Source organism: Emiliania huxleyi (genome assembly GCF_000372725.1).
Source record: "Emiliania huxleyi CCMP1516 unplaced genomic scaffold EMIHUscaffold_653, whole genome shotgun sequence".
Classification (NCBI taxonomy): Eukaryota; Haptophyta; order Isochrysidales; family Noelaerhabdaceae; genus Emiliania; species Emiliania huxleyi.
The window spans coordinates 1,772-23,207 of NW_005197104.1; the positions used below are offsets into that span (position 1 = coordinate 1,772).

Here is a 21,436-nt window from a genome sequence, read left to right on the forward strand (position 1 = left end):
CCTCCATCTCTCTCCATCTCTCCTCCATCTCTCCCCATCTCTCCCCATCTCTCCTCCATCTCTCCTCCATATCTCCCCATATTCCTCCATCTCTCCCCATCTCTCCCCATCTCTCCCCATCTCTCCCCATCTCTCCCCATCTCTCCTCCATATCTGGCCGAGCTGGAAAAGGCGCTCGACGGCGACCTGCTCGCCGGCCACCGCTGCCGCTCACTCCACTACGGCGTCGAGAACTCGTTCCTTGTCACCACCGGCCTGCGCCGCTAGACGCTGAACACGTATTCCTGTCTCCCAACTAGCGCTCGAGAGGACACGTACTCCGCTGTATTCACCCGTATTCCGCTGTATCCGCTGTATCCGCATCCCTCGTCCTCACGCGGTGCTCTGAAGACGCCGCACAATACCGTCTTTCCGGCCCCGAGGCTGGCGTGTTCACAACGCAGCATGCCTGTATCACCCCATATCTCCCCATTCTCCCGCCCCGAGGCTGGCGTGCCCACAGCGCAGCATGCCTGTATCTCCCCATATCTCCCCATATCTCCCGCCCCGAGGCTGGCGTGTTCACAGCGCAGGCCTGCGCCGCTTCCTGCGGCGCGCGTTCGAGCAGCGGAGCCCGAGCGAATGGAGGCGGCCTAACGAACTAACTAATTGATTAACGAGTTTTGATGAACTAACGAGTTAAGCCCGAGCGAGTGGAGGCGGCCTAATGAACTAAGTACCTGATTACCTGGTTTTAATGGACTAATGAATTAAGCCCGAGCGAATGGAGGCGGCCTAATGAACTAACTAATTGATTAACGAGTTTTGATGAACTAACGAGTTAAGCCCGAGCGAGTGGAGGCGGCCTAACTAATTAACGAACCAGTAGGTGGATTAATCAATGAGTTCAGCCCGAGTAGGCGGCCGCTCTTTGTGACGCACGTGACGCGCGACGACTTGCTGCTCGGCTACCTGGCACAGCACCAGCGGCTGATTAGCTAATTAGGCTGGTTAATTAGTTAATTAGTTAATTAGGCTACCTCGCACAGCACCAGCGGCTGATGACGGCGCAGGGCGGCGCGGTCGACGGGCCGCGCGACTGGGCGGGCGCGATGGTGCTCAGCACAGGCGAAATATGGGGAGATATGGGGAGATATTTGTATCTCGCGATGGTGCTCAGCACAGGCGCCTCCAAGGGCATATCTCCCCATATCTCCCCATCTCTCCCCATCTCTCCTCGTATCTCCCCATCTCTCCCCATCTCTCCCCATCTCTCCCCATCTCTCCCCACATCTCCCCATCTCTCCCCATCTCTCCTCGTATCTCCCCATCTCTCCCCATCTCTCCCCAAACCTCCCCACACCTCGCGTGCACAGGCGCCTCCAAGGGCTTCCCTGTATCTCCCCATCTCTCCCCATCTCTCCCCATCTCTCCCCACACCTCGCGTGCACAGGCGCCTCCAAGGGCTTCCCGGACAAGGAGGCCTTCCCCGACGACACGGAGCCGCTGACGTACCTCACCCAGATGGCGAAGGACTCGAATGCGCCGGTCCTCATCACGCGCTACGGCACCCTCGACGCGCTCCACATCATCGAGAGCTACACCGCGAAGCACTCGATCCACGACACGGCCCGCGTGAGCGCGGCGGTCGCGCACTATGAGCCAAACATCGACTTTGACGCGCTGCTCCAAGGCTGATACATCCCTCCGTTTAATTATTTGTTTAAGCAGTCGTTAGCCTGTCGTTAGCGTTTCATTCTTCATGGCATGTAAGGTAAGAGGTAAGAGGTACACGTCGGTCACATGGGGACCATGTGGAAGACGGCTAGTGCTAGTCCCCCATCGTGAGGACGACCCCGGCTCGTAGTCGCCAACCACACCCACAAAGAACCCTGCACAAAGATCGCACGGGCGGGGACCTGTTAGCTGTTTATTTTTCATGGGGGAAAAAAATGCGGTATATTCCTATCACGAAGTCACAAAGTCACTTGATGCGCTCGAGTTGCACGTCAAACAGCAGTGACGCATCCCGGTTCGGGTTCTTGACGATCGACTCCAGCGACCTCAGATCCTGGAAGCTCTCGGGCGTGGGCCCGAGGCTCATATCCGCGTCGTAGCCCAGGCTGGCCGGTATCACCGCTCGCCTGTACCCGCCCTTGGACATGCCGAGAACAGCCGCCTCGAGCCCGGGGATCACCGTGGCCGACCCTAGCTTGAAGACGAACGGCTCGCTGATGGCCAGACCGGACGTCTTGGCGGCGGCGTCCTGTGTGCTGATGAACTTCTTCCCGTTGAGGTTGAGGCAGCGACCCGAGTACTGAACAAACACAGTGTCGCCGATCTTGGCCGCTGGGCCCGTCCCGGCCCGCACCTCCTTCACCTTCACGCCGCTTGCAAGTGACGTGTAGTCCGCGCCGGCGTTCAGCGTGGATACGGCGGTGAGAGTCGGGTCGGAGTTGGCTATCGCACCCAGCGGCCGCACCGTCACGGCAGCCGCGGCCGCTGAACGGATGACCAGGCGACGGGAGGCGTGGCCAGCAGCGGGGAGGAGGAGGATCGCCGCGCGAAGGAGACTCCCCATGTCAGTCCCTACACTCACTGCAACTCGAGGAGCCCCTCGCACGACGCGGATGCACAGGTGGCCGGGGGGGGCCGAAGCGCAAAAGAATTTTTACCCGAGCGCCCCCGTCGTGCCGCTGCCGCCCGGCGCGGGGGGCGGGGAGGTCGTCAGTACTGCTACGCATACGTAATCGCCCAGAATGCACAGATCGGCCATGTTATGTAAATACGCGCCCGCGATCCATAGTGCGTCGGCCAGACGTCGCGTATTTCGGTGTCGTGCCCGATCGGGGTGTGCCTCTCAAGGCGCGCTACGCCCCACGTACTACGCACACGCATTCCGGATTCGAGTGAGAAGTGGCGGCCGACGGGGGTTACGCCTCACGCATTACGCATACGTTTTACGCATTCGCACGCCCAAGGTGTCAGAGAGGGCCTCCGCACCACGTACTACGCACACGCATTCCGGATTCGAGTGAGAAGTGGTGGCTGACGGGGGTTACGCCTCACGCATTACGCATACGTTTTACGCATTCGCACGCCCAAGGTGTCGGAGAGGGCCTCCGCACCACGTACTACGCACACGCATTCCGGATTCGAGTGAGAAGTGGTGGCCGACGGGGGTTACGCCTCACGTATTACGCATACGTTTTACGCATTCGCACGCCCAAGGTGTCAGAGAGGGCCTACGCACCACGTACTACGCACACGCATTCCGGATTCGAGTGAGAAGTGGTGGCTGACGGGGGTTACGCCTCACGTATTACGCATACGTTTTACGCATTCGCACGCCCAAGGTGTCCGAGAGGGCCTCCGCACCACGTACTACGCACACGCATTCCGGATTCGAGTGAGAAGTGGTGGCTGACGGGGGTTACGCCTCACGTATTACGCATACGTTTTACGCATTCGCACGCCCAAGGTGTCGGAGAGGGCCTACGCACCACGTACTACGCACACGCATTCCGGATTCGAGTGAGAAGTGGTGGCTGACGGGGGTTACGCCTCACGCATTACGCATACGTTTTACGCATTCGCACGCCCAAGCTGTCGGAGAGGGCCTACGCACCACGTACTACGCACACGCATTCCGGATTCGAGTGAGAAGTGGCGGCCGACGGGGGTTACGCCTCACGCATTACGCATACGTATTACGCATTTGCACGCCCAAGGTGTCGGAGAGGGCTTACGCACCACGTATTACGCATACGTATTACGCATCCCCCCCCCAACTCCTTTTATGCGCGCGCACGGGCGCTGCCGCTAGGGCTGCCATAAGTTGGCTGGGGTTGTATGTGCGCTGGTAACAACAGACTCGGGCATAGCCCTCGACAGCCACCCCCTAACCCCCCTCCCCCCCCCCCTTATGTGCGCGCACTGGCGCTGCCGCTCGGGCTGCCATAAGTTGGCTAGGGTTGTATGTGCGCTGGTAACAACAGACTCGGGCATAGCCCTCGACAGCCACCCCCTAACCCCCCACCCACCCCCCTTTATGTGCGCGCACTGGCGCTGCCGCTCGGGCTGCCATAAGTTGGCGCTGCCGCTAGGGCTGCCGCATAATCATGAGCCTGTCTCCAAACACCTCTCCGACGCGCTCGACTATAGTCCAAATTGGACGGTGGACTATTCGGGACGGCGGCCATTTGCTCAGGCGTCAGAATGCTGAGCTCGTACACTGGCAGCTCCGCAGAGGTTGAGGACGGCGGCGGCGGCGGTGGCGGCGCGGTGAGATCGCTGGTGTCCCTGCCCGCCTCCCTGCGGGCGTAGAAGAGCGCCGCCTCCTCGGCGGTGGCGAACCAGCCGAGGGTGACCTGCTTGCCGCCAATCATCACCTTCAGCTGGTACTTCTTGCTGCCTTGCTGCTTCGGGCCGAACCTGGTTTGTGGACCTCCCGCACCTGTCCTGACAGTCCTGACAGAGTCCTGACAGAGTCCTGACAGAGTCCTGACAGAGTCCTGACAGAGTCCTGGCGGGGTCCTGACGGCGCACGGTCTTCACAGTGCTCACAAGTGCCTCCGACGGGACCTCCACCTTCCTTCACTGCAACCCTCCTTCCCCTCCCCCCCAGCAGTGAATGATAGACGCCCAGCCCCCCTTTCGACCGTGCGCGCCCTCTGCGGAATCGTCCTGATGGGGCAGTCCTGACGCAAACTTGAGAGTCCTGACAAGCAAACTTGAGAGTCCTGACAAGCAAACTTGAGAGTCCTGACAGAAACTTGAGAGTCCTGACAGAAACTTAGAGTCCAGACAGACAAAAGAAATCACGCTCACTCTCGCGCCACTCGGCTCGACCATGAAAGCGCACAAGCAAGAGAGGCGCGGCCATGGTGCAGGCAACGTTACAGCCGGCAACGTGCAAGAAGGCAGCAAAGCTCGGCCACGACGTCCATGGCCCGCGCCCCCCCGATTTGCCACCGGCGGCCTGCAGGCCAGCGCCGAGCAGCGGACCGACTGCTGACCGACTGCTGACCGACTGCTGACCGAGGCAGCGCCCACGGCAGCGCCCACAGCAGCGCCCACGGCAGCACCCACGGCAGCACCCACGACAGCGCCCACGGCAGCGCACACGGCTTGGCTGGCCATGTCAGCCGCGCAGGGACCCTCCCGCGGGTCCAACCCGAAGCGCTCGACCGCTCGACGGCGCAAGTCGGCTGACGGAGCGAGCCGCATAGCCCTCCAGTGCTCACCGCAGGATCAGGCCCGACCGGCCCACGCTCACGGCCTGGCCTGCCTGTGGACCAGCAAACTCGTTGGCTGTACGCGAGCAAAGAGCTGCGTGGCTGGGTTGTGAGCATACCGTCCCCGTTGCGCCCTTTCCCTCAGTGGAGGGCCGTCCCTGCCCTCGGGAGTAACTCGACTGTACACCCCTCCCTACTCTCTAGCTAAGGGCTCTGTTCACAGCGGGGGGGCAGTGGTTGTCCTGGCGGAGTCCTGGCGGAGTCCTGACAGAGTCCTGACAGAGTCCTGACAGAGTCCTGACGGAGTCCTGACAGAGTCCTGACGGCCTATTTTGGAGGTTTTCAACTTTGAGGTATTGTTACTATGTGAGGGTGAAATGAATGAATCAGTTCTTTGGGACAGTGCAATCCTTTTAATTATTACCTCCAACTCAAAAAAAGTCTGATGTCAAACGGACAACGGGGTCCCTTATGGTGGCCTGTAAGGGTAAGGTGCGGGAGGTCCACAAACCAGGTTGGGCGGCAGCAGACGCCTTTATAGCCGGTGTTGCTGCTGCTACTGGCGGTGAGGGTGAGGCCCTCCCTCTCCGCCTGCCGTATCGCCTCGGCGCCAGCGGGAGTGGGAGCGGGGCGAGGCTGCAGCAGCTTGGCGGCGTCGGCGCGGCCGTACTCTGACCGAGCGTAGGCGGTGGCCGCCTCTTCGACGGTGTCGAAGTAGCCGAGGTGGACACCCTTGCCGCCAGCATTCGCCTCCGCCTTGAACTTCTTGCTGCTGCGGCTGAAGGTCACGTTCTTGTAGCCAGTCGTGCTGTTCTTGAGGATGGCTGGGATAAGTAGGCGGTGGTGGCGGGGGCGGGCCTGGTGGCGGCGCCGGCCGCCGCAACTCCTGGGGCGGGGCCTCGGCCGGGGGATGCCCCCTGCCCCTGCGGCCGTTCCAGCCGTGGTTCCACGCGTCGGCCGTCCACCCCGCTCGTGGGGGGGGCCTAGCTCTCAATTCCCCTCGGGAGAGGGGGGTGGGGGGGGCAGGACCCGGATTCGCCGACGGCCCCGCCTCTCCTTCCCGTCGCTCCGCGACGGGTCGTAGACTGCGCAGTAGTTGCGTCGCCTCCCCCCTCGACCGGTCCTCCTCGATTCGGGCCCGCACCGACCGGATATCAAAGGCCGAGTTGTGTTCAGACAGCGGGCCCGCCGGTGTGACGACAGACAAACGCTGCATTTGCAGGCCATGCCAGTTCTTGGTGAGTTCTTGGTTGTCCATGTGAGGAGACCTTGTGCTGAGCAAGGGAAAAAAGCAAAAACCCAGCGTAGAGGGCGTCGTGTAGCCCTCCTTTTGATAAAAAAAAGCTTCAATTGCGATCTCGTGCCGGCCCTCTGCCTTTGCCCTCTCGTTGCTCCCTCTGCTCTCGTATTGCTCCCTTTGCCCTCTCGTCGCCGCAATGGAGGCCCTCACGCCCACGCCGAAGCCAACACGCTTTACTTTCGTCAAGCTCATTGGCCTTCAGAGCCGACAGGACCTCAACGGTACTCACGGATTTTGCATCGCCGAGGACCCAGCTACCAATCGGTGCATCGTGCGACGAGTGACAGGCGAGACAGTCAAGGTGAAGTTTTCCAACCTCACCTTGGCGTCGCCGCCTGCCAACCCAGCGTTTGGATCGCTCGAGCGCGTGTCACTGCCTACTCGCGTGCGCACGAACGCGCTGGCTGGCGATGCGCTGCGAATGTACGAGCTGATTTTCACTGGCGACCACCTGGACTTCGATGTGAGCTGCCCCACGAATAGTGCGGGCGCCTTTGTACTCGAGGTCCGCGTCCTTCCGGCGGCAGGCCTTTCTGGAACCGACGGTCAGCTGACATGGGGCATCGCTGTGTTGCCATGCTTTGAGTACAGCGCCATGCTTCAACCGGTTGCAAAGGATGAAAGCTACCTCCGCCACGTGTCTGATGACGATAAGCTTGCGCGTGCCTTGCTCTTGCGCGTGATGCACTTGTTTCTCCGCTCTCTGACGACCTCCGAGATTACCGACGACATGATCTTTTCCATTGAACGCGAGCTCATCTCGCAGTATCGCGACTTGAAGATGTGGGTTGAGCTCGTGGACTTTTACACGTGCGCTCTCGACGCGTCGCTCGCGGGTGCACGAAACGGTCCCAAGGTGGCTTCTCTGCAGCCTGGCTTTGTCGGCGCCGCCGCTCGCTGCGAGCTTGAAACGGCCCTCGCCGAGGCGCTCGAGGCATGCGGCCGTTTTGAGGAAGCAGCTGCATTATACGAAGAGGCTGCTCGTGTGCTCATCGCCGCGGGGGGGGGCAAGCAGGTGTCTGTCTACCTTGTCAACGCGGGGCTCGCGTACAAGCGCGCCTGCCGCTGGGCTACATCGGAGACGCTCTACGTGGAAGCCGTCAGGACGGCGATGAAAGACAAGCGAGATCTTCAGCATTGCAGCAGCGGCCTCGCGAATCTCGTCTGCTTGTATTCAGCGCAGATGACCTTGCAGAAGCAGACAGGCAAAGGCCTCTGTTGGGACGACGCGATCGCCGACCTCTCTCGCGTCGAGACGAGCCTCATGTCCCTACTGGGCGTCGCTGAGGTCGACACGACCTTTATTGACTCGTACGGCGCGGCAACGACTACAGATTTGCTGCTACCTGCCTTTCAGAAGAAGAAGCTCGCCGTGAAAACTCTCTTCCGGCTCACGCAAGCACCCGACGTGGCCTCCTTTCGAGACATATTGCGATCGTGCGCGGACCCGAACAAGCTTGCCCACTCCATGTCACCATGCCGGGAATCTGCGGAGCAAACTGCCAAGAGGGAGCGATCTTTGGCGAGAGTCACAGCGCAGCTGAGTGACTACGGCACCGAGCGCATTCAAGCTTTAAAGGTATGCGCGGAGTGCGGCACCAAGTGGAACGGAAATCCGGCGGACCAATTGAAGCGATGCTCGCGGTGTCACATGGTTGCCTACTGTAGCGCAGAGTGCCAGCGCGCGCACTGGAAGAAGACGCACAAGCACGAGTGCTCACAGCTCGCTACCAGCAGAAATGCGATGAGTTCGGGGAGCATTGAGGAAATCATCGACAAGATGCTTCGCCACGAAGAGAGCATGAAGGGTGAACCGCAAGACCCGTGAACCGCAAGACCCGTGTTTTAGCCCTCCCGAGCCGTAATCCTCCCCAAAGGGAGCGAGCTCCGCGCGCTCCTCGCGCTCCTCCTTGGCGCGCCCCAGAAAAGAGTTTAAACATTCTTTTAAACAAAAGAACTGGCTGCGAAGTGTGCCCGGTGTGTCGGTATGGCGCGTCGCTGAAGGATCGGCGACAATTAGGGTCTCCGGAGCGCGGCGGCCCGCGCCTTGGCGGCGGCAGCAGCGCCCTCGACCTCCTCCTCCCCGGCCGTGGCCGCCGCGCTCGCCTCCGCCGCCCCAGAGCCCCCTCCTGCCACCGCCTCGTGATCGACTTCTTTTTCCTTCGCGGCAACGCGATGGCGGCAAGGCCTTTTGCGCGCCCGCCCTCGACACGCCGAAGACCAGCCGGCGTCGGTCAGTCCCCACTCCCCCCAGTCAGCGACAACCCACACCCACACCCGTCTACAGCACAACGCTTGACAACAGGGCGGGCGGGCCAGCCGTGGCAGAATCGTGCAGAGATCGACTTGTTCGATGACGATGGCCCCTGAGGGGGCCGTCTGCTGTGTCCTTTGTAGTGCCAGTCCCGTACCCGGTGTCGTGCGAGAGAGTGCTGTCGTAAAACTCTTTTCTGATAAGATTCGATTGACCCCTTTTGAGTGGTTAAAACCGTCCCCGAAACCGCCTCCCGAAACCCATGGCCGCAACCATGTGGACGCAACCATGGCTGCGCTGCGCAACCAGCAACGAGTATGTCCTCTTCAAACCGGACGGTAGCGACGATACTTGTCTCGGTTCCTACGAGTACCCGGCTACGGTTTCTTCCGGTCTTTGGCTGGGCTCGTGCGACTTCTCGAGGGCGGCTTTTATCGTTTCATGGTGGTATGTCAACGAAGACCGACCAAATTGGACCACGATGACCCTCCAGGCCTACTCAAACTCGTCGGATGGGCAGCCCTTGTGGGTGCACTCAGAAAAAAGGTGCCCGACAGCTACATGAGCGACGGAAGTGACGGCGATTATGGCGAAGTGAACGAACACACCGTGCGTTTGGTCTACTACGACGCAGATGGCAATTCTCAACAAAAGAATCATTTCGCGACTGTGGACGCCTCGGGGGCACCGCTCGAGGGACCATTCCCGTTGCTTAAGGCAGGATCTTCTTGGCAAACTTTGGACATCTGCATCGGAAACGCCTCCTACGGCGGAGCTGTAGGGCTCGGGTGGATATCATTTTCTGGTGATACGCAGGCTGCTGCCTCGTGTATTTACTTCACAGCTGAATGCGCTTCAATCCCGCCGCCATCTCCGCCTGCTGGGGCAGAGCAAGACCCGTGCGCGAGTATCAGATACCCCATCGCCTGTTGTAGCGCAACCGCGACTCTCCTCGCAGGTAACTGGTACGCGTGCCACAGACAGAAACGCGGCGCTCGCACTTTTCTGTTGCCCTCACAGGCACCTCTACTTTGCGCACGGCGGTGAGGCCGACTTCAGGGGGCGCGACGGCGTCTACTACAACTTCCTTTCGGCGCCAGGCTTTGCCGTGAACGTCAAGACGGAGGCTGCCACCTTCCGCCTCCGCAAGCCCCTGCAAGATCTGGTCGTGGACGGCTCCTTCATCACGGAGGTGCACGTCGTCGCTGGAGGCGTCTCTTTGCCCGCGTGGGCTTGGGCTAACGCGTCCTTCTGGGCCGACCAGCTCGACGACTACAACACCGGTCCCCACCCAACTCCCTCTCCCCCTCCCGCCCATCCCCGTCCCACCCACCCCACCATGAGCATCGCCTTCACTTTGGCTAGGCGCCCACGTGATCAACGGCACGTGCGCCAGCCGCCCGTTCAAATTCGGCTACGGCGGCCACAAGGCTTGCGACGACCTCGACATCAAGATGAAGTCTGTTCGACACCCTTGGGCTTTGGGCGCCCCGTTAGTGGCGATTGAGTTCCAAGCAAAACTGCTCGCCCTGCACACAGGTATTCCAGCGCCACCTTCAAGTACCGCGACGCCTGGGCCGTCATCGTGCGGGGAAACTACGTCTTTGACCGCAAGAGCGGGCCAACCCACCGCCTCGATCTGACGTTCAAAGAGATTGGCAACGCGGCGGCGCGCTCCCTCCCGCACGGCATCATTGGGCAGTCATTCACGACCAACGCTCCGCGCCGCGGCAAGCAAGACGTCTACCCCGCTTCCGGCCGTTTCGCCACGAGCGCACAGGCTGAGGGCGCCATCGAGGGAGATGAATCCATGTACGAGGTGGCGTTTCCTCACGCCACCACGTTCGCCTTCTCGCGCTTCATGAGTGCCGCTCTCGCCGACGGCGACGCGCCAGCGAGCGAGCTCCTCCTCCCTAACCCTATCGAGGCCTCCTCGAGCGAGCGCGAGTGAGTGAGGATGGCAGTGACCCACGACGATCTCCAGCGTCCAGTGCGGGTAATACCCAAAAATACCCGGGAAACCCAGGTATTTTCGGGTTTTACCCGCCGGGTTTTTTGGCATTTTCTGCTTGCTGACCACTGAACAAACAGTAACAACAGTAACAACAGTAACAGCTTGGGCTGGGGAGAACACTTGAACAACGTTGAGGATTTCAGCCAACACTAGCTCAACTGTTAGGCCCAAAGTTAAGGTTTGACAACCCTACCCTCCGGGCCGATTAGGGAATCGAGGGACCGGAGGGCTTTCGCGACAGCGACGATGACGACGAAGAAAGGGGAGGGGACGGAGGGGCGACACGCAGGAGGAGCGAAATCGCTAACGGCCCGAGCAGAGAGGGCGACGGCGGGGCACGAGGGAACAACGGAGACGCTACCGATGACGCGAACCGAGGCACGGACGCCGGCGGGGACGGGGAGGGCGACAGCGACGTCGAGGTTGACGCAACCGTATCGAGAGCGCCACCCAAAAAGGGGCGGACAGCCATGGAGGTCACCGAATGGAGGGCGAACGGCACGATGCGAAAAGGCAGGGCGAGGCGGATGGAGAAAGAAGTGCCGAGAAGGCCATGGTGGAGGGGAGGGACGGGAGGACGAAAGAAGGGCGAGGAGGACGAGCGGCCCGCACAGACCGCGAGCAGACAGCGCCTGCTGGCCATTTCGAGACATTCGCCAAGAACGCTAGCTACATGGGAGGGCTTCGTGAAGGATGGATTGAAAAACATTCGAACAAAGAAGAGGCGACGGGAGGAACCGGCGGAGGATGCAGTGACGTGACACACACACACACACACACACACACACACACACACACACACACACACGCACGCACACACACACACACACACACACACACACACACACACACACACACACACACACACACACACACACACCGCTCACCCACGCGCACCGGGCCTTGCACTTTGAATGCCGTGGGGCTCCTGTCGTCAGACGTGGAGACGCGAGGGTTGCCCCCCCTTGCCCCACCACCTCGTGTGTGTGGAGAAGTTTACCTTACCTTGGCTAGTTCCATTTCACTGTGGCACAGCTCGCGTTACAAAACCTTGATTTTGACCATTGCGCGAAAAAGGTACATCTCGGTGCCTTCCAGAGGCAGCTGCGAACCCGCCGAGTGGACGGCGGCACACAGCAGGTGGCGCTGTGTGCCGCCGTCTACTCGGCGGGGTCGCAGCTGCCTCTGCGCGTCCTGGGTATGTACCTTTGTTGCGCGCCGGAGACGACTCGACGTCGCTGAGATCGGAGATCAAGCTCTGACAGGTCGCACGTCGCTCCTTTGACGCCGACGTGACTCACCCGTGCAGATCACATCAGGACACGGTCTCGACACGCTCGGTACGACGCCTGCGACCCGTCTTGGGTCAGGTGGCACGACGCTCATCGCGCCCACCAGCGCTGCCGTGCAGGTTGCCACGACGAGGTCGAGCACGCTTCTATACGCTCGCCGAGCCTTCCTTTCCATCCCATTAGGCAGCCTGGGAACGGTGGCGGTCAGAGGCAAAGCCTGCGAGGGGTGGTGGAACCACATGTCACGGCTACTGCCGGCTCGACCCCACCGATAGCCTCCGAAGGCTGACTTTATTTGCACAATCATCGGACGACGTCGGCGAGTTGAGTCGCGCTCGCGGTAGCCAGATGACCTCTCATACTAGTATCATCGGCTAGGGCCGCAGGGAGCGCGGGGCATTCCGCTGGGAGCAACACGGAGCTCCGTTGGACGCGTTTTCAAGATTAGCGTGTCAGAGTGAAATGGAACTACGGGGTGTGGACCCTGAGTTGACCAGGGGTTGTGCGCTGGGCCCTCCTGCTCGGCTCCAGCCAGTAGACAAGTCTTGTCATCAACAGAGTAGAAGGATCTGACCTCGGGGCCGATGTGACCAAGCGCTGGTAGCGTGGTTTGACCTCACACCCATGGTCTCACAGTGTGCCGGCAGTCGCCGAGCAGTGTCGCTCACACAAGCCGCAGCACAAGTGACTGAGGGCCAGTGAGGGCGAGCCCATCGCTGTCACAGCTGTGGCAGCCGCACAATAGGCTGTGTCAACTGTGCAGAGTGTGTGAGCAGCAGAGGAGCTGCTCTCCAGGCTTCAGGCGCAAAGAGCTGCATGCCACCGAAAGCGCTGTCGAGGTTCGCCGAGCGCGGCGAAATCGGGGGACGCCGCCACCGACGAGCGCGTTGGAGTATTCACTCCGGACAAAGACGGCCACACGCACACGAGCTGCGGTCGTGTGGCCGTCATAGCGGCGAGGCGCGGGACCGTCTGTGGCGAAGTGGGTCGCGTCCCTCGATTTCCTCAACTCACGGTCCGCTCCCTCTAGCCCTTACCTTACCTTAGCTCCGGCAAACTGACTGCGGCCCCTCCGAAGAGCCGACCACGAAGAATGGGCCGACTTAGGGTTAGAGTTTTGGTGGGCGGCACAGTCAAATTGCGTGATACTTTATCCTTCGCGCGCGCCGCGCGCACCGCCAGAGCAACATTGCGCCCACCAACCCCGCCGCCGCCAGCAACCGTGGCGGCGCGCGGCGCACCGCATGCGCAAAGTGCTGCGCGCGCACACCGAGGGGTCCGTTGAGCGGCACGACCACGCGCCAGTTCTGCACGAGCAGCATCTCGCGGAAGATCGCCTGTCGAGACGTGCGGCTGTGAAGACGCGTCCTCACCTGCGTGGCGGCCTGCTCCTGCGGGACAAGGGCCCGCTCGACGAGCGGCAGCGCGCGGGAGGCGAGGAAGGCCGGGTACATGAAGTAGTGCGACGCGCCGTCGGCGGCGGCGAAGAGCAAGTTCCACTGCGTGTGCATTGGGAGCAGCTCCGGCAGCGGCGCAGACTCGTTGGCCCAAGGGCCCAGCCGCCCGCCGTGCCACTCGAGCAGCGCGACCGAGAGGAAGGGGTCGCCCCGCCGGAAGGTCCATGGCGTGCACACGGACTTGCCTGCGCGGTCCCACACGTAGCCGGGATACCCGCCCGCCTCCTCGCGCGCCGCGTCGAGCGTGCAGATGATCCTCGAGCGCCCGCCCGGAAGCCGGTCGATGCGCTTCAGCAGCAGCGTCTCTAGCTTGTCCAGGTCGACGATGGGTATCGAGGACGGCCAGCGCCACGAGTGGCCCGCCTGCGGCCACTTGAGCGGTAGCTGCTCGCCGAACTTGTCTCGCGGCAGCAGCTTGTGCAGCCCGAGCTCCTCGGCGGTCCCGGCGACAAAGTACGCCCGCCGCAGCAGAGACATGTGCGCGTGGTGCTTCATGCGAACCAGCTGGCCAGACGACGGCATCTCGCCCTCATACCAGTGCACGTGCTTCCCGTCCGTCGGTACCCAGTAGTAGTTTTCGTACGTGGACTGGTGCGACGGGACCAGCGAGAGGTGGTCCTCCACCAGCACGGCGTACGAGAGCGGCCGAGGCGGCGCAGACCGCGCCACTGCCTCCGCCGCCTCCGCCGCCTCCGCCGTCGGCACCGTCTCCACCGTCGCCATCGGAACCGGAGCTTCCTCAAAGCCGACGCCGACCTCCAAGTACCACGCGAGCGGCGGGGAGCCCGCCGCACGTGCGTCGTTCACCTCGCCCTCCATGTCGAGCGCGAACTCGCGAAGCGGGTGGTAGTACCCGCGCGGCAAAGTCTCGGCGTAGCAGCGGGGAGCACCATCACCTCCTCTCCCTCCGCTGCCACCTCCGCCGCCGCCGCCGCTGCCTCCGCCGCCGCCGCCGCCGCCGCCGCCGCCGCCGCCGCCTTCGCCCCTGTCTCTGTCGCCCTGCCGGATGTGGCACGGGTCCCACTCCCCGTGGCTCTCCATCACATAGTTCGGGACGTACGAGGAGAAGCCCTGAACCTCGCGCGCCCTCGCAAGCCACTGCTGCCAGCTCGCGCCCGTCATTGGCCACTGGTAGCGGAGCCACGGCTTGGATGGGACGAGGTGCAGGTGGTGCATGTGCAGCGGCGGATAGCCGAGCACGCCGCCGTCCTCTGCTCGCACGCCGACGACATAGTGCGAGTGCAGCGCGAGAGTGCGGCCGCCCTCGAGGCGGCGCGAGAGGTTGAGCGCGTCGTGCGCCGCAAACTGCCACCAGTCGTACCCGCCCGTTGAATTGAACGGCCCGACGCGAAGGATGGCCCACGTCGCGCCGCCGTCCGCCACCGCCTCGCAGAGCGCTCCCTGCGGCTCGCGATCGCTGGTGCGAGGCTGGAGCCCGAGCGCCCAGCCGCTGCCGGGCTGGTACTTGCGATGGTTGTGTGGCGTGAGATCGACGCCGTCGAAGCGGTCGTAGGTGTCCGTGTCGGTGTAGTGAGAGACGGTGAGCGATGGGAAGGCGGAGCGGAGAGGCTCGTAGCGGAAGCGGCAGCGTGAGTGCAGCTCGTGGATCTCAGTGGCGTAGAGCTCCGAGGCGGGAGACCCGCGAGGTGTGCCGTAATTGCCAAAGTCCATCGCAAAGCTGAACAGTTTTGTTTAACACACACACACGCGCGCGCGCGCGGAGACGGCTCTCGAGGTTGAGCGCGCCCAGTCGGGTCGCTCATTCGGAGCTCTGCCAAGAGCGCGTGCACAAGAACCAGCTTCGTTGTGAAGAGTAGTGGGCGCCCACCCAAGAGCCTGGGTAGGTGCGGATCGGCAAGGCGCAACGATCTTTTTGCCTTATTATATCATCCTTGGGTTGTGATCTAAGAACTTGAAAGCAACCACGCACCAGGGGGCGCACAGCAGCACGGATAGCCGTTGCTGTCTAGAGCCGACGGCCGTGGGGCTGCGCTTGGGTGCCGCCGCGCCGTCAGGCGCCGCCGCGTGTGGCGCGGCGGCTGCGCTTCGCCTCCGGCTTCTCCTCCTTCTCGGCGCTGGGGCGGCCGCGCTTCGGCTTCTCCCTTGTATTTTAAGAATTCTCCCTCGAGACGGGCGCCTGCGATCTTGAGCGATCTCGAGGCGTGAGATGTCATCTGAGGGCGTCAATCTCGGCGGCGATCTCGGGGTCAATCTCGGGACCTCCATCTCCGCCGTCGCTTGGGTAAATCTCGGGGCACTCTCAGCGGGTTCCCGCCTCCTCCGCCGCCGGCTCGGGCGCCGCCGGCTCGTCTGGCTCCGGCTCCGGCTCCGTCGAGGCGCGCCCCACTTCTTGCCCGCCACTGGCGTCTTGCCCTTCTTGCCCTTTGGGAGGGAGACGGGCGAGGTGAGGCAATTCCCCCTCTCTCCCCACACAGCGGATCTCTGCCGCATCTCGCGCACCTCTTCTTGCCGGCGGGGGGGCTCTTCCGCTTGCCTGCCGCTTGCCGCCGCCGTGTCGGATGCACAGCTTGGTCGCGCCTAGGAGGGGGCGGCCGAGGCGGCAGTAGCGGCGGCCGAGGCGGCAGCGGCGGCGGCAGAGGCGGCGCTCGCCGCAGCCAAGGCGAGGCGCGCGTCAGTTGCCGCTGCGAGGGCCAGGGCGCGGGAGGCGGCCTAGCCCGCGCGCAAGGACAGCTGGCGCGTTCTCTTGTGAACGATCGTGGCTGTGGGCTGGGCTCGGCGCCGCGCGGGCGCGCGTGCAGTCCCTCGAGGTCTCGCCGGGGAGCTGCCACACAGCCGTACGAAGGGTGGGCGGTGGCGTGAGAAAGTGGCGTAGCCAGTGCGCCATTGGTGTCTGAGAGCAGAGTGCGAGCATCTCTCAGACACCAGAGTCCGCAGAGTGAGGGAGTGCTGCACTTGCTGCTGCGCCCCGCGCGCGGCTGGCGCTGCTTGCTAGCTTGCAATGCATGGGACTCTTCGAGCATGTCTTCGGGTCGTGGGACTCTGAGTGAAATCCTCAGGTTCGACACAGGTACCAAGAAAAGAGCACAAGCCGAAAAGACCATCCCCATCGCATCCCAACCCCCCCACCCCCCCCGGCGACCCACCCCCGCGCCCCCCGCCACACAGGAGCATACCACATCACCTCCGCCCGCTCCTCGTCAAAGAGCAGAGTCTCTCCCGCCTTCACCGCCTCCTAAAAGTAAGTAATGAGTAATGACCTGAGGTGAAGGCTTGCGCTTGGCGCCTTGCACGTGCGGCTGCGGGCGAGTTTCAGTTTTTGCGAGAGGATAGAAAGAATTGGGGTCAGCACACATGTTGGGCGCGGGGCGTGCGGCGGCAAAGAAAGAAAACTGACTTTAATTCTTTACACAACTAAACGCCAGACGTGATCGGCTATAGACAACACGGCCGCGCCCTTGTGCTTGGCAGCGCCCCACACACACCCGACTACGCGCGCACTCTCTCCACACGCATCGGAACCACTCGAGGAACAAAAGCAGCCGGCCCTCTGCTGAGCCGCCGCCGCACATCCACCCTTCCTCTGAACCAGTTACCTCGTGAGATCTTGTCGCTTGCCGCCATGTGGTGTCTCAGTCCAATGGCGCTCTCGCCTCTCCAAGCGATCCGGCATGTCGGCCGCCTCAGTCGGTGGCCGAGGCGTCTGCGAAGCGCGGCAGCGCCGACGCCGACACCACCGCTTCGCTCGCATCGAAGCGCGAGAAGGCGAAGTGCGTCTCGTAGGCAGACGCGACCTGGTACATTGCGGCCTCGCCCTCGATTGCGCCCTCCGCCATCGCGGAGGTCTTGTAGTAGCCGGACTCTGGGTACTCGTCTGTCTTTCCGTTCTTGGCGCCGTCCCAAGCGAACGACTGGCCGACCAGACCGTGGGGCATGCTCCGCGCAGCCGCGTCGCCGTGCGCCTTGAGGAGAGGGGACGGGAATTGCGTCTAGCCCCGCTAGTATGGGCCAGAGCATGGGCCGGGCCGGGCCTCTCCCTCTCTCCCCGTGCCAGCCTCCGACTACGGCAGGGCGCGGTGCGCCACATGCCTTAAAATCGATGTCGAGCCTGTGCGACGGGCCTGCGGGCGCAGCAGCCAGAGCGTCAGGGCTGCAGCGAGATTTAGCTGGTGAGGGCATGTAGGAATGTGTCGCGGGCGAGTGTTGTGAACTCTCGTGACATCCATCAGTGGTCTCGGAAACGTCTTGGGAATCGCTCAGAAAGGGCACCGGAGATGCGGTCGTAGACAGAGTTACCACGCACGGTGAAGGTCCAGTTACCAATCGAGACGGTGGCGCTCGAGTAGTCGACCTGTTCCACACACGGTGAGCTGTCCCCAACTTCCGGTGTGTCGGAGGTGGATCTCGAGGGATCTCGACCTTGATGTTCAGCTCCTCGCAATTCTTCACGCCGCCCGGCCCAAGCTTGGTGTAGTGGCCGCCACAGGTGCCATCAATCATCCTCCAGCTCCAATTCTCATTGGTCAGCTCTACCTGTCGCCACGCAGCCTCGTGACCTCCATATAGGCGCTCGATACCCCCTCTCGCTGCCTACTCGCTGCCTCTGGGGAGGAGGGGATTACGTAGGGCGCGCGCCACTGCGCTCGCCTTTCCCGAGGCCCCTCCCCGAAAGGCAAGCATTAGACCCATGAAACCGAGACCCCTCCCCACCGCCCCGATCCCCCCACCCCCTTGCTCCCCTCCCCCCCCTCGGGAGGGCCGAACTGAGGCGCCCGTGGGGACCCCACAATTCCCTTCCCCCCTCGGAGGGGGCCGGACGGAGGCGTACCCCGAGGGCCCCACTCTTTCCTTCGCATAGCGGCCACTCTTCGGATCGCTGGTCGAGCGACCCGGGGGATGCCCCGCGCGCCTGACCCAGGCGCGAAAAACGAATCTGCGAGGCGAGGCCGCTCACGCGGCCCGATGGGGAGGAACGGGGCGAGCCCCCTCCAACCCACCCGCGCTAGGTCTCGGGGGACGCAGGGGTCACTCCCGCGCGACCTCGGGAACTAGCCGGGGCAGTCGGAGAAGGGGCAACTCCGTGCACTGACGGTCGGCCGTCAGAAAACACGCCTCCGTGGCTCGGGTTACACCAATCCTCGCTACCCAACGCGGCCAAAGGATATCCACCTCGAGAACACACTCACCCAATCCGGCTTCTTCACATCGACCCTTCCACAGCCGCGGCAGGGACGCGGTGCAGACGGAGACCGAGAGCGGAGACCGACAGCGCAACATGCAGAGCGACAACATGGCGAGCGCAATGGAACAGCTGGTGATCGACGCGTCCATCGCGGCGAAGGCCCAGCCCGTTCGGTGCGAAACGTGTTCCGGCGCGGAGGGAAGCCGCTGAATCTGAAGCCGACAAAGGGCCCGGCGCCAACGAGGGATCCAAAGAAGCCGCTGAATCTGAAGCTGACAAAGGGCCCGACGCCAGTGAGGGACCCCAAGAGTGCCGCGCGTGCGACGGCGGCGACGCGCCGCTGAGCCACCAAGAGGTGGGCCAGCGTAAGGACCTCTGGTTCGCCGACGAGTACGCTCCCGGGGCGCCGTTCTTCTTGCCCGCGGGCGCGCACGTGTACAACAAGCTCGTCGAGTTGATGCGGAAGGAGTGCTGGAAGGAGGGCTACAGCGAGGTCCTCTCGCCGCAGATGTTGTCGGCCCGCATCTTCGAGAAGAGCGGCCACATCGCCCACTACGAGGCCGACATGTTCCTGTGGGACCACGAGGGGCAGCGCGTCGGCCTCAAGCCGATGAGCTGCCCGTGCCACTGCGTCATGTTCAACCGCGGCGGCGCCGTGTCGTACAAGAGCCTGCCCATCCGCCTCTCCGAGTTCGGCGTGGTGCACCGCAACGAGTGCCGCGGCAGCCTGAGCGGCCTGCGCCGCGTGGTGCGCTTCTGCCAGGACGACGCGCACATCTTCTGCTCGGAGGAGCAAGTGGCGGCCGAGGTGCTCGGCGTGCTGCGGCTGCAGCGGCGCGTGTACCGCAAGCTCGGCCTCAAGGCGTCCTTCGAGCTTGCCTCGCGCCCTGCCAAGGCGCTCGGCGACGGCAACGACGAGCTGTGGGAGCTGGCCGAGCGCGCGCTCCGCGAGGCGCTCCGCGACTTTGCGGGCGACGAGTGGAGCGTGGACGAGGGCGGCGGCGCCTTTTACGGGCCGAAGATCGATTGCAAAGTGCAGGACGCGGCGGGCCGCTGGCTGCAGCTCGCGTCGGTGCAGCTCGACTTTCAGATGCCGCGCCGCTTCGGCCTCCTCTTCGTCGACGCCGGCGGGCGGCGCCGCGCCCCGGTGATGATCCACCGCGCGGTGCTCGGATCGATTGAGCGGATGATGGCCGTGCTCTCGGAGCGCTACCAGGGACGCTGGCCCTTTTGGCTGTCGCCGCGGCAGGTGCTGGTCGTGCCGGTGCACGCCGGCGACGAGGCCCAGCGCGCCGCGGTGGCGGAGGTGCACGCCGCGCTGCGCGGCGACGGTTTCGCGGTGGAGCTCGACGTGAGCGACGGCGACCTGCGCTACAAGATCAAGGAGAGCCAGCGGCGCTGCTTCAACTACGTCGCGGTGGTCGGCGCGCGCGAGGCGGCGGCGGGGGCGGTCAGCCTGCGCGCGCTCGGCGAGAAGAAGAGCCGCAACGTGCCGCTGGCCGAGCTGCGCGCGCACTTCGCGCAGATGGCGTCGCTCGACAACTGAGGGCTTGAGTGCGACATGGGGTGCGAGAGTGCGAGTGCCGAGGGCTGAGGGTTGAGGGGGGCTCGGGGTACGGGTGGCATTCCTCTTCGGGGGGCGGCGCCTTCTTCTAGGCGCCCTTGACCCAACATAGAGGGCGTTGTGGGCGGCTAGCTTTTGGTATAATATAAAAAAGAACAGTCAGGAGCTCGGTGCACCGTCAGGGCGGCGCGCTCGTCGGATTTATGTGTGTGTCCTGGCGAGGTACTCCCACGCCTCTCGGGGGTTTTGTCTGGCCGAGTCAACCCGAGAGGCGAGTCTCGCCTCGAAAGGCCTCGTCAAGTCTGTGGGACGGCCGAGCCTCGTTCAAGGGGCGCGTGCCCCAGAGCAGATCCCCCCAGGCGGTGAGGTCCTTTCTGGTCCTTGAAGCTCACCCTCGCCCCCTGCCGCAGGCCCCTCCCGAGGCAGGCCCTCGCGCCCTCCCCCCGGGCTGCTGCTGGCGCGCCGCGCGCGTGCGATCCCTCTCTCGCAGTCGGTGTTCGCCGGGCGAGTTTTAGAGCTAAAATACATGTACATCACAAGACGCACACGCTGCTGTGGTCACCGACGGTCGTGTCCACATGCGCGCAATGGCGCAATGGTGGGCAGCGCCAACGCGCAGGACCATGTTTGCGCGCGACATGCACGCATGGGTGCGCAGCAGGCAGGCGAGGCCATGCCAAAGACTGCCCTGGGAGTCGCGCGCGCGCGTCTCCAGCCGACCGGTACGGCGGCAAGAGCTTGACGGCTGTCGTGCCCGCAGCACGACAGCCGTCAAGCCGCGCAGTCGGGTGGACGCGTCGCGTCGGACTTTTTGCCACCACCTCCACCCACGAGTCTGTCCAGTGCACCCACTGGCCAGATGCCGGGCCTCGGAGGCTGAATCGAGCGCCGAGTCAGGCCGACCTGGCACTGCTGAGGCAGGTCACGCCTGCTCTGCTGGGGTGAGCCTCGGCGAGACTGCGTCAGCTGTTCCCACAGCAGGCTGGAAGTACCTCGCCAGTGTGTGTGTGAATTAATTTTATTCCCTTGCGGTTTGAGCCTTCATGCGAGCTTGGTCCAGACTGGAGCCCCCCTGTAGTCTCGACGCGTCGGCCCAGGACCTGGCGCACCTATCTGAGGCGCTTCGGCGCCGCTGGCAGCCGCCGCCTCGCGGCGCTCGCTCTCTCGCGCCGCTCACACGAGCCGTGTCGGGCGGAGCA

At 63.4% G+C, this 21,436-nt stretch overlaps 5 protein-coding genes across 5 annotated transcripts; 2 read left to right on the forward strand and 3 right to left on the reverse strand.

Annotated features, from left to right (window-relative positions):
* Positions 1-1,963: 1,963 nt before the first annotated feature.
* Positions 1,964-2,560, reverse strand: EMIHUDRAFT_76939 (hypothetical protein; the record flags this gene model as incomplete). Its single annotated transcript, XM_005762948.1, has 1 exon — positions 1,964-2,560. One exon carries the CDS (start codon positions 2,558-2,560, stop codon positions 1,964-1,966), a length of 597 nt encoding a protein of 198 aa, XP_005763005.1.
* Positions 2,561-5,636: 3,076 nt separating this feature from the next.
* On the reverse strand, positions 5,637-6,474 carry EMIHUDRAFT_248298 (hypothetical protein; the record flags this gene model as incomplete). The annotated part of the gene is made up of 2 exons (XM_005762949.1): positions 5,637-6,029; positions 6,361-6,474. The coding sequence occupies 2 exons, from the start codon at positions 6,472-6,474 to the stop codon at positions 5,637-5,639; spliced, it is 507 nt and encodes a 168-aa protein (XP_005763006.1).
* A 4,780-nt stretch (positions 6,475-11,254) lies between these two features.
* EMIHUDRAFT_248301 (hypothetical protein) lies at positions 11,255-12,454 on the forward strand (the record flags this gene model as incomplete). The annotated part of the gene is made up of 6 exons (XM_005762950.1): positions 11,255-11,323; positions 11,399-11,536; positions 11,799-11,861; positions 11,925-11,982; positions 12,260-12,317; positions 12,442-12,454. 6 exons carry the CDS (start codon positions 11,255-11,257, stop codon positions 12,452-12,454), a joined length of 399 nt encoding a protein of 132 aa, XP_005763007.1.
* Positions 12,455-13,209: 755 nt separating this feature from the next.
* EMIHUDRAFT_459830 (hypothetical protein) lies at positions 13,210-15,204 on the reverse strand (the record flags this gene model as incomplete). The annotated part of the gene is made up of 4 exons (XM_005762951.1): positions 13,210-13,413; positions 13,450-14,151; positions 14,263-14,364; positions 14,578-15,204. 4 exons carry the CDS (start codon positions 15,202-15,204, stop codon positions 13,210-13,212), a joined length of 1,635 nt encoding a protein of 544 aa, XP_005763008.1.
* Positions 15,205-18,717: 3,513 nt separating this feature from the next.
* EMIHUDRAFT_446180 (hypothetical protein) lies at positions 18,718-20,401 on the forward strand. Its single transcript, XM_005762952.1, has one exon. The coding sequence runs from the start codon at positions 19,131-19,133 to the stop codon at positions 20,217-20,219; it is 1,089 nt and encodes a 362-aa protein (XP_005763009.1). The 5' UTR covers positions 18,718-19,130; the 3' UTR covers positions 20,220-20,401.
* Positions 20,402-21,436: the final 1,035 nt, after the last annotated feature.